Below are 12,274 nucleotides of genomic sequence, written 5' to 3'. Positions count from 1 at the left end.
TTATAATTTACATATAGCCTCCAATTTTACTTTTGCATTTTTCAGTGGTTTTTTTATACGTATTTTGAATTTTGAATTTATCTATCACTTTTTTCGTACATAATTTTTTTTTTAAATATTATAATTCTTAAAAAAATTTTGTTTCAATATATGTTGTTCGTTTATTAATAGTCTTTTCGTCAAGATATATTTATTCATTATACGTTAATATTGATACAGCATCAATTTTGATAGATTCAAAGATTTTCCGGTGCGTCTGAAAAACGAAAATATCAAAGTTTGCTTTTGAAATTTTATAAGGTGAGGTTTTCACATAAATATAATCTTAAACATAATATTTGATTCCATAATGATATGATTTTGTATTTAAGGCAACTTTTTACAAAAATATCAATTTTTTTTAAAAAATAATTACAAATAAATATTTCATTAAATTACGATCCCGTTGTTAGAAAAATATGTGCATCAAGTAGAGAATATGGCGATTAAAGCGAACTATAGCTTTAAATTTGACATTTATATTATATAGCTACAAAAAAAGCTTGCTCCAGATATTTTTTATATATCAAACGTAATTCAAATTTATTTCACGAAAAAAGCGACAACTTTTTCTGTGCAATAAAATGTATGAAAATTATTGAAATTCTTTAATTGCATTTTTAAGATATTGAAATTTAATAAAATATCTTTTGGAACACAGAGAGAATAGATTTTTTAATTATTTGCTTTTTTATCTAGCATATTGGCAATACCTTAGAAAAATCAAACTTTTGATTTCCAAAAATTACAATCTTACGTTGAATACATGCTATTAAATTTTAATCATAAATAAATGTCTGAGTATCTGGCTAATAATAGAAAAAATTATTACTATCTTCTTACTCAAATCTCTAGGGAATTTTTTTACGAACATCAACGCACACAATCTCTATATGAAGTCGTTTCAATCATTTTAAATATTTCGTGTTGTTTTTATATAACGCACATTATTATTTTATTTATTAGTTGAAATAAAACTATACGGATTTAGGTTCTAAATAGCCAAGCATAAAAGTTCGGGCTGGAATAAACCTCATATACTTGATATATTTACCTTTTTTGGTATATACAGAGATATCGTAAATATGTAACTTTTTTTTATGTTTTCCAATAGCAAACGATATTTATCGTTTGAAAGCCCCAGAAACAAGCAATAGTATTAGGCATGCCTGATTAATAAAGAGCGCCAATAGAGGTGAAAGAATAGTTCTATGAAATCAGTAATTAGTGTTCAAAAAGAAACATTGGGGTGTCTGAAGAATTTGAGGCATAAAAGAGTTCCCAAAAAATTTACAATATTTAATTTAAAAGGTATAAGTAAAAAAACTTCAATATGAACATCAAAAAAACCAAATTTATAAAAGAAATTTATATCATATAATATCTTGACGTTTGCAGATAATTTTATTTCTACAAATGAACTAAGAAGTCTGCAAAACTCATAATTTGGTCAAAAAAGGCAAAGTAACAATAGCTGATTGTATGTACTAAAACAAACTTGATTTATAAAAAAGAATATCTAAGAGAATTTATCGTGGTATAGATGTCGTATATTCCCATTATTTTGCAAAATTTAAATTTTTTATTAAAATCTTATGTAAGGTGTTCTATCCAATATTTACATATAAAACTTGTTTTCTTTATTAATTTTAACATTCGATACTCACATAAATAGTATGAAAGATACAGCCGATTTAGCTAAATAATAGAATAAATGATGCGGCAAAGGTAATGAAATACGGATTACATAAATTTTTTGAAATAAAAAAACCAATAATTTCAAAGAAAAATAATTTAAAATATTAGAGTCTTTTTTTTACCTAAAATATTTCGATAAAAAAATATTGATTCGAACTACGAATTATTTTTAATATTTAATATAATTATTATTCTTTATCTAAAAGCCAATATGATGTACATTTACAGCCTTAACAAAAAATACCGCAATAAATAATTGGAAGGTAAAATCTTAATTGAAGATAATATAATACCTGGCCATTCGAATCAGAGAACTAGGTAATTTTATTAATTGATACTAGTCAAAAATTATAAACTAAAATAAATTTAATAAAAAATTACACATATAATGGTAAAAATTATGTTAAATTTATATAAATAAAAGGATATGTGTGAATGTTGGATAATTTGAATAAGAACCACAATATAATATTGTATTTTCACGTTATATGCATCAAAATTTTATAAATTAGGCATAAGAGGAATAATTTTATTTCATTCCTCTACTTTATTTTGCGAACTAAAAAAGAGACTTTTTTTTAGAATTCAAATTCAAGCTTTTACAACCAATGTGGATTCGTCTTGGGTCCATAAATATAGCAAAGCAAGTAATAAATTACCTAATCGAAGTATATTACGAATTCCCTATAAAAAAACAAATTTTATCTCTAAAAATGTAGTAAACAATTACTCCCTAAGAAACTATTTTAATTTTAAATGTAAAATAGCTTCATATAGCCTATAATACACCAAAAATTATTCCTTTCGCCAATAACTTACACAGGTGCTGGATATAAACTTTCTATTCTTATGATAATTTCGTATTTATTGTTTTTTGTATATATAAATTTTAAGCTTTTATTATCATAAACAGCCTTATAATCTTGAATTTAAAATAATGGTTAGGTAATATTTTGTTATGGAGTTAAGCGACATCAAATTAAAATTTTATACAATGCAAGACATAATGAAATAAGTTTGTTATGATATACTCGTTGATATTCAGAGAATAAATGAGCTTTAAACAACGAGATGCATATATTACGTCAAAAAATACAATGAAATATGCCGTTGCGAATTTATATATATGAAAAAGAAAAATGATTCATAAATCAATATAAAAAAAATAAATTTTTGTATAGGATAGCTTTTCCTTCGAAATACGCAAAATAAAATGTTATGAGTATTTTATGACGAAATAAATTCATAACAGTCATAATTTTTCATTGCTAATATAACCATGAATCGGATATAAATAAATTTTTATGATAAAGTACCATGAAGTAAAAAAGGTTTCATAAAGTTTGAATCTATGAATCAAAGGTATGCAAAACAATCAAATTGAAAAAGTGTATTATAAATAATTCTAAATATATGAAAACAATTCATTAGTGCCAAGAAAATAAGGTTTATTAATTCAAGTTTTACAATTCGACATGAATAAATAGTCAAAATATTCGAGCTAAAATCTTCAATCGTAATTTTTAAACGTTTTTATTCTCCACCTAAGGGTAAATTTCCGAATTAACAAATAGGTAGATGATAGCGACTAGCCTAATTCTAAAGAAATAAGATAGAAAATATAGGTTGACCCTCGGCAGTATAAGGTCACCGGCTTTAAACATGTACTTGTTTCTAGCGCATAACGTTTATAATTGATTCCTAAACGCAATTAAAATTAATTAAGGTCATTATTGGTAATTGAATTTTTTTTGCAATAAAAAAGACGGGATTGATGCGGTACAATTAAAATGATATAACACCCATAAGTTTTATCATATTCATATAGTATATAATTATTTTAAAAATATTATACAATATAGGATAATTTAGTTTATTCAATGGCATTCGAGACTTTTTCTTTTCAAACACACATTGATATAATACAAAATAAATAATTTAAATATGAGAAATGGCATATAAATATTTGTGAAATAAGCTATATAAGATTTAATTTATTTATATTCGTAAATTTAGAGAAAAGAGTAAATACATATGTGGTAATATCACCCAAAATCTTAAAGTTTATACAAAAAATAAATAAAACTTGTTAATCTGAGCACAAAAAATAGCCAAAGTACTATACAAATAAAAAATTTATCACCGATAACAATCAAAAAGATAAATATATGTTTAATTAAAACTTCGGTTGTGGTTTTAAAATTTTTAGAAATGTTTTTTTTCTTTAAATTTCGTGGTTTAATATGATAAAAGTTACTTCGTTCAAAATAAAAATTTTGAAATTTTTGATTTTCGTCAGTGATAAAAAGTTAACTATATTATAGTTTTTTAATTGTTAGATCTTTGCTTAATTAATGAGCTTGCCTCATAAGTTTTTGGCCAAAAACAAAAGAGAATCCTATTAAAAATTTAAAAAATTTAAACTGTATAATAGAAAGAATATATAGAAATATTATCTGGTTTAGTATGATAATATGCTTATTTCAACACATTAGACATAGTTTTCTAAAATTTAAATCAATAAGATATACATGTTGGCGACTACGAAAAAATGTTTTAAATCATGAGTACATACATATTGGTGCATTGTATTATATAAATCTAGGTATCGTAAATATATGTTTTAATACGGCGAGATGCAAAATGAAAATACGATTTCCGTAGAAGTCATATATTTGCCACTGATACTAAATCAGAATCGGCTTTAAAACGAATGTATTTTTTATTTGAAATTAATTAAAATGATTTCCACTATATTAGAATAATAAGAAGAAAGCACGACATCATGTATAGAATAAAAAGATTTGGTGTTTAGTCAATTCAAAGTCTATAAATTATATTATAAAGAAAGAAATCGAGCTATCATGATGTTAATTTTAATATTTTTTTTAGAATACAAAGTTTGTATTTAATTAATATTTGATCAATTTAACAGAATCATAGATATAGAGTCAATATTGTGTATTATATTAATTTATATAGATATCAAATCATGAATAGTGAATAATGTTTTTGTGACTGATTATTAGAGTTAGTTAAACATTTGATTCCTTTTTAGATGAAAATTAAATGAACGAATTTCATTTGATGCAACGAAAATGTTTTTTTTATTTATTTAGCTCAATGTAATTTTAAAAAGTCATTTCCATAACGAAATATTATCGTGTACCAGAAATTAAAATTTTTTTTGACTTCCATTAATCTTCTTTTTGACATTTTAACAAACGACTTAAATTTTATAAATCGATATTTATATACACCCGTTTGTGATCTAGGTTGTGAGCCAGCGAGTCTAAGTTTAATATATCAACGAATTGGGATTTATTCTTAATTATTTTCGATTCTTGTGCTATGCCGTAAATAAAAATAATTTCATTTTAATTGGATTGATTATTTTTTGAATGATCAAATATGGCATAATTTCTGGAAATAGACATATGGGATGTCTTTCGATGATGATATATTTGACATTCTTATAATACAATATCATATTTACAATCACATAATCTAGTTGCTGGCTTCTTTCCAATCATTAATTTTTATTATTTATGGGTTAATTTTCTTTTTATGATTTTATCTATTTAGACGTAGTCAGTGTGTTGGGGATATTGCACAGCTCCTTGATGCATCTTTTGACACCTTCCCTGATATAACTCATGAACTGTTCTTCTTCTCTCAAATGAGATGAGTTCAAGTGTCTTGCGGAGTGTGTGAACTTGCATGTATGCTTCTACTTCATCCGGGATTTTTAACTCCTTAACATGCAATCATAAATGTATTTTTTATTTAAAGGCTATATTTATGCTCTTAATTTTAGTTTTTGTGAGCAGGCACAGCTTGCTTGATTCTCTGTACACACAGCGTATTTATACTTTCGGCTATCTTCTCCTTTTCAAGTCTTCTTCAATACTCCTCCTTCTTTCGAGACCTATTAATTCAAGGGTTTTTCCCAATCCCAAGGTTTGAATATATGCCTCAACCTGGTTCGTGACATCTAGTTTCTTCAGGTACCTATGCAATCATAAATAATATTATTTTTATATGTTAATTTTTGATTTAACTTATATTTTTTTCAAACAGATTCTGCGATACTATCCTTAGAGCAAACTTCATCAATACTTTTGCCATCTCTTCCTCTGCTATATCGATATTTGCAATTATATAATGTAATTTATATCATCTTTACAATATATAATTTAGGACAAAGCTTCTTTGCGATCATTTAATGTAATTTCTAATATCTTTGCAATTATGAAAACGTCAATAGCCTCTTTAGAATCATATAATGCAATTTATAATATCTTTGGAATCATATATTGTGTTTATAATATCTTTACAATTATATAATGGAGCCCATGGCTTCTTTACGATGATATAATGCAATTTCCAATATCTTTACAATCATATATTGTGTTTATAATATCTTTACAATTATATAATAAGGCCCATAGCTTTTTTACAATTATATAATATATTTATAGCTATATTTGATGGGTTCTACACACAATGAATTTTATATATTAATAAAAAATCTTATGCCACACTATTTAATGACTTGAAATTAATTCAGACATTATAAGCATAGAATCACAATTTGAATTAATCAACAATGGTAAAATTTAATTAATGTAGGTTTTAATTGCTTTCTTGAATTGGGACCGTGTATATTTAATTGAAAAATCTTTTTATAGGCAATATTAAATTTAATTATAACCGTATGACCTGAAGTCAACCATTATTTCCCAATATATGATAATTAAAACACAAGATTATACCAAATGAAATAAACAAATAACATAATAAATTTCTGATTAGTTTGATTTCCCTCCTTTTTCTTGAAAATTCTTCCATTTGTCTATTTAAAACAAATTGGGTCATCCCTCCAAATATGTCCGAGCAGTTAACGAAGTATCCCGCATGTCGGCCAACCACACTTGTACCTGCATCACATCCGATAAGAACCAACTTTGTCAAAGTAACTTCGTTACCAAAAGAAGCACACCATTACCTGGTTACCTTTACACCAGAAGCCAAACGAAATTCTGTTCCTCATCTATTCAAACGTTTTATTTCCCGAGACATCGAATCAAAAGGCGACAATAGTTTGTTACAGGGTATAGCATTTGCCTTTGATGGGATTAGCATGCTTGTTACTAATAAGAAGATACATAAAGATAGCGATACTATCCAGCTTGTGAATGAGAATCGAGGACTTGAAAATGTTATGGAGATTAGTTATAAGAATACGTATACTTTTGACGATATTATGGGAGTAAAGAATGATACACAAGATTTATCAACCTTTAATAGTTATTCTACGCATATTCAGGTACTTGAAGTTATTATGAGAAGTTATCAAATGAATAAGTATTTTACACATTCTAGGTCTTCATATACAGATTCTGATATGTTTAAGCTTAGTAAAGGTATTGAGGTTTGGAGTGGAGTAAGTCAAACACTGAAGTTATCTAGGATGGGGTTGTTAAACAATTTGGATATATCATTTGTTACATTTTTTGAGAATGTAAATGTTATTGAGTTTTTTAAAAAATTATTAACGAAAGGTGGTGGCGGTGGCCCTCGTCGCGATAATAATAACAGAGGTGGTCCACGTCGAGATGACCGAAGGGGTGATGATCGAAGAGGTGAAGGTGGATATAATAGGAGAGAAGGCGGACCAACAAGACGAGATGGACCTCCACGAGGAGGATATGAAGATCGAAGACACGAAAGAAGAGGCGGAAATGATAATACTGAAATTTCTAACTCGAATACAACGAACATCAATAATACTACAACTACCAACAGTGAAGTCAATCATTTATTTTCCGTTGATAATAATGAAATTTCTAACTCGAATACATCGGACATCAATAATACTACAACTACCAGCAGTGAAGTAAATCATTTATTTACTGATGATAATATAAGATTTGAGAGGGTTGGAGGATATGGAAATGAAGAAGACGAGCTTTATTCTTTGATGGGCAGAGATCCTAAAACAGCATTATCCCTTCTAAGTAGAACCTTGAAAAAGCTTAAGCTAATAGTAAACCACATCCCTAAGCAATTCGGTTTTATATGTGACGGTTTATCTGAAAAAAGTGCTAAAGAAATAATCTTCCAAATTCAAGAAGCCTTTGACCGCACAACAGGTGCTAAAATAACTAATCCAAAAGAGTTTAACGAAGAAATACACAACATTACTACGAAAGAAATAAGTGTAGCTGAGTATTTTGCAAAGACGTACCAACCCTTAAAGTATCCAAGCTTACCATGCGCAGTAAGAAAAAGAAAAGGGAGAGACGATTGCTTCTTCCCACTTGAAGTTTTAGCCATAGCACCACTCCAACGAAACATGAAAAAACTTGATGATACACAGGTTTCTTTGATGGTGAGAATAGCAGCTAAGGCACCAATACCAAGATTCGAAACGCTTAAAAACAAAGTAATTGAAATGAAAATAACGGAAAATGATGATTTAAAAACATTTAATGTGAAATACGCTGGAAGTGACAAAGGCCCTTGTGAGTTTGTTGAAACTAAGGGGATAGTTCTAAATCCTCCCAAACTCGAATATGGTGGTCAAAAATCTGTTATGCCAAATAAAGGATCATGGAACTTGAGAGGACTATATGCTCTAATGCCCGTTACTGTAAACGATTGGGCAGTCATGTACATTAACATGCCAAGATTCGATCCTCATTCAATTGACAATGCCATGCGAGACTTTATAAGAATAGCAGGTAACTTTGGAATAAAGCTTAACCCAAAATTCGATGTTTTTGGTTTGAATGAACCCGATGAGTACACCCAAAAAATTAAAGCTAAAAAGTACCAGTTCGTGTTATTCGTACTTCCTGGAAAAGAATTCGGTGCATATAAAGAAGTCAAGTGGAGAAGCGAATGTGATGGTATAAATCTGGTAACGCAGTGTGTAGTCTCTCAAAACTTCCAAAAATTCAGCGATCCTACTTTCTGTTCTAATATAATGATCAAAATTAATGTTAAATTGAAAGGAAAGAACTGGAAATGGGAAAAGCCATTAAAATACAAGGATATGATAGTTATTGGGGCTGATGTAACTCATCCCGGTCAAGGTGACTTAACAAGCCCATCTATCGTGGCCGTAGCATGTTCAATGGACAACACCTTGAATAACTTTAGTACAACCCTGAGAGTACAAGAAAGAAGACAAGAAATCATTTCTGACCTCGCATCAATCATCACTGAAAACCTAAAAAAATATTATAAGACCAACAAAAATTCAAAACCACAACACATCATGTTTTTTAGGGACGGTGTGGGCGAAACTCAATTCTTCGAGGTTTTTGAAAAAGAAATCCTCGCTATCAAACAAGCTTGCAACAAACTCGGTGCCAATTATAACCCTAAAATTACGTATATAGTTGCACAAAAAAGACATACTGTAAAGTTCCAGTCTCTTGACACTAGCCACGAACCTAGCCATAAACCCATATCTGGTAATGTTATCCCAGGAACTGTTGTTGATTCTGTCGGTCATCCCGCTTTTTTCGACTTTTTCTTAGTCTCCCACCACGCCCTTCAAGGAACTGCACGTCCTGTAAGATACCACGTATTGTTTGATGAATATAACTTCCCGGCCAAGGAACTTTACCAACTCGTAAACGATATGTGTTATCTCTATCCAAGAGCAACGAAAAGTGTGAGTATTGTGCCTGCCATCTATTACGCCCATCTTGCAGCTGCTCGAGCAAAATGCTACCTCGTAGGAAAAGAAGAATCAGAATTCATTCCTCCTCATAAAGACCTCCAAGACCAACTCTACTACATGTAAGCATTATAATTTGTATTGAATGAATGACTAAGATTACTACTATTATTATGAAAAAGATTAGCATTTGTGTGTACAAATTGTATTACCATCATTGTATAACCGAAGAAAACAACTATCACCTGTGAACCATCGTAGATAAAGAAATCAACGAAATGAAATAACTGTTTTTTTGTATCCTCGTAAATCATTTTAAATAATTTATTTATGACAACTATCTACCTCATAATGTTTCAATTATTGTTATTATTATTTTTTAAGGAAACTTTAAATTCATTTGTGTTTTATTTTTATCTTTTACCTTGTTTCAAACACAGAAACCTTTGGATAGCCTATATAGTGCAGAAAGCCATAAATATATGTGAATTGATTCAATTATTTGTTATATATCTCTTTACCTTTTTTTAAATTAGAAATAACCTAAGATAACTTCAGACAGCAAGAGTTCATAACCACAACATTATCATATTACATTCTTTTATACCAAGACTGTTCGATGAGTTCCAATACGCAAAAGAGTAGCGTTAATACTTGAATTTCAATCCAAATAAAATAAGTGAAGGTTCGAACTTTCACTCAAAGGCATTAATAAATTACCAAACCAATAATTAATTATGGATGCTACAAAATACCACAGCAAACACTTTAGACCAACCCAAATAAAAACTAAGCCGTCTTCTTTCAACGTACATTTATTGTGGCGCTGAAATAACTTTAATCGATTCAAGAACGAAAGTGCAGTAATCAAAGTCATAATGGTAAGATGAGGATGTTTCCCTTATCGGTGATTCAATTGGGTTGTTCATAGCTGTAATACTTTTCCATGTTTGCAAACAACACATCGACATTTATTTATTCCGAATTTTTATTTTCAAGGCAAAAATAATCTTATCCCCACTTTACTAGGTTTTTTAATAAATGTGGTGTCCTAACAAGATATTTAACAAGCAGGCAGTATACAATGCAATAATACGATGAAAAACAAGAAAAAAAACAAAAGATGTCGCGGAAAAGAAACAGTTTATATGTTTTCGAATTTATATAAGTTCATGAATAAAAACCTAAATTCGGATTGTTTTAATCTATAATTGTCTTTTATCTGCTAAATTATTATAAAAAAACGCGTGGTTTCTTTAATTATACTTTTTTGACGAATATACGAAAATTATTGTTAAAAGTATAAATATTTTAAATTGAACTCCCAAAGAAACGATTTAGATCAATTAGAAAAATGTATTCGTATATAGAAGATAAACAATAGAAAAAAATAGGAAGACTAGTACTAAAATGGATAATTAATAAGAAAAACTTCGCTAGAGAAAAGATAAACATCGGCACTGTGCCAAAGCTAGTAAATTATATTGAGAATAAAAATGAATAAATAAAATAAATAATTTGTGCTCTTAGTTTACTTAAGAGAAATCTTGCTAGAATAGTAAGATTTACAAAAAAATTACAAAACCCTTGGGTATTCTGACATAAATAAATAGCATAAAAAATGTTTTGGTGGGTGTAAAGTGTGAGAAAGAATTCATATACCCGTTGAAATTAAGAATGTTAATACGGGTGGCCATTACAGCACAACATATGTGTAAAATGATGCTATTAAATTAGATATTATACAAGTAAAAAAAGGATTGAAAAATATCAATTAAAAACTTCTTTAAAACAGAGAAACTGTTAAACTAAAATCCTTTTCTGACTTTTAATGATTTTAATGAAAAATTGGTCATACATTTCTCCATAGGAAATGCTTAAAAAAATAGAAAAGAAAGGTATGTTCAAGACAATCAGCTTATTCCTAATCTCCAAATTAGTAATTTTAGAGAATCAGATCCAATTTTAGTGGTTATGTATATCAAAATGGTATATATAATGCTTTCAAACATAATTTTTAACTTATATTTACTTGATAAAAAAATATTTATCGACACGAGATTCATGTAATGTCTTTGTAAAACTTGCTGACCAAGCGTCTTTTTTTGTTTCTAGATGCTGAATATATTACCGATAAAAAAGGCTCACAGCAAAATCAGCGCTATAAAATTTTACCGATTAACATGTTTATACAATATATAAAACAGATTATTGCTATTTTTTGGCTACATATTCTAAATACTAACCATGTAGAAACACCAGCTTATTCATGAGCGAGCTCATTTTTATACAGAGGGTTTTAAATATAATTCTTTTTGATTTTTCTGTAAACTAAATTTGCTTTTGATACAAATCAAGTATCTTTTGTGAACTGATCCATCTTATATTTGTTAAAAAAATTATTTTTCAGTGGCAGATGTGTTTATTACCTTTCTCTATCAAATAAGTTCCAAACCATGATTATGCTACACCTTTATCTGTGCTATGTATACTTTTCGATTGCACAGCATCTTTTCCATTAAAAATTCTATTAAATTGACACCCGTTTTTTTATGCATCTCTTTTTAAAATAGTTTTTGATTTTTTATGATTATAGGTTAAATAATTATATAAATAGAACTTTCTTTAAGATCAAATTATTAGTGCAAAATATTTCGGATTTTATTTTTAAAAAACGATATGATTTTTATCGTGAAATTGCATGGTAGTAAATTTATTAAATTATTTTTAATTCACTTTACATCTGATTTCTTAATCTTAAGAAATTTTGTGCATATTTTCACAAATATTTCTGGCAAGAATATATATGGCTTCTTTTGATATAGATTCCCAGTTATTAGTGTT

The 12,274-nt window shown here is 28.1% G+C and overlaps 1 protein-coding gene across 1 annotated transcript; it reads left to right on the top strand.

The window, feature by feature from the left end:
• The first annotated feature begins 7,355 nt into the window (after positions 1-7,355).
• LOC147078227 (uncharacterized) lies at positions 7,356-9,556 on the top strand. Its single transcript, XM_085960560.1, has 3 exons — positions 7,356-7,475; positions 8,285-8,412; positions 9,193-9,556. The coding sequence occupies exons 1-3, from the start codon at positions 7,356-7,358 to the stop codon at positions 9,554-9,556; spliced, it is 612 nt and encodes a 203-aa protein (XP_085816686.1).
• The last annotated feature ends 2,718 nt before the right edge of the window (positions 9,557-12,274 follow it).

The sequence above is a fragment of the Rhyacophila brunnea genome, unplaced genomic scaffold (genome assembly GCF_057557595.1).
Source record: "Rhyacophila brunnea isolate RB1 unplaced genomic scaffold, BYU_Rbru_1.0 scaffold_115, whole genome shotgun sequence".
NCBI lineage: Eukaryota > Metazoa > Arthropoda > Insecta > Trichoptera > Rhyacophilidae > Rhyacophila > Rhyacophila brunnea.
This window is presented reverse-complemented; position numbering and strand designations above follow the sequence as displayed.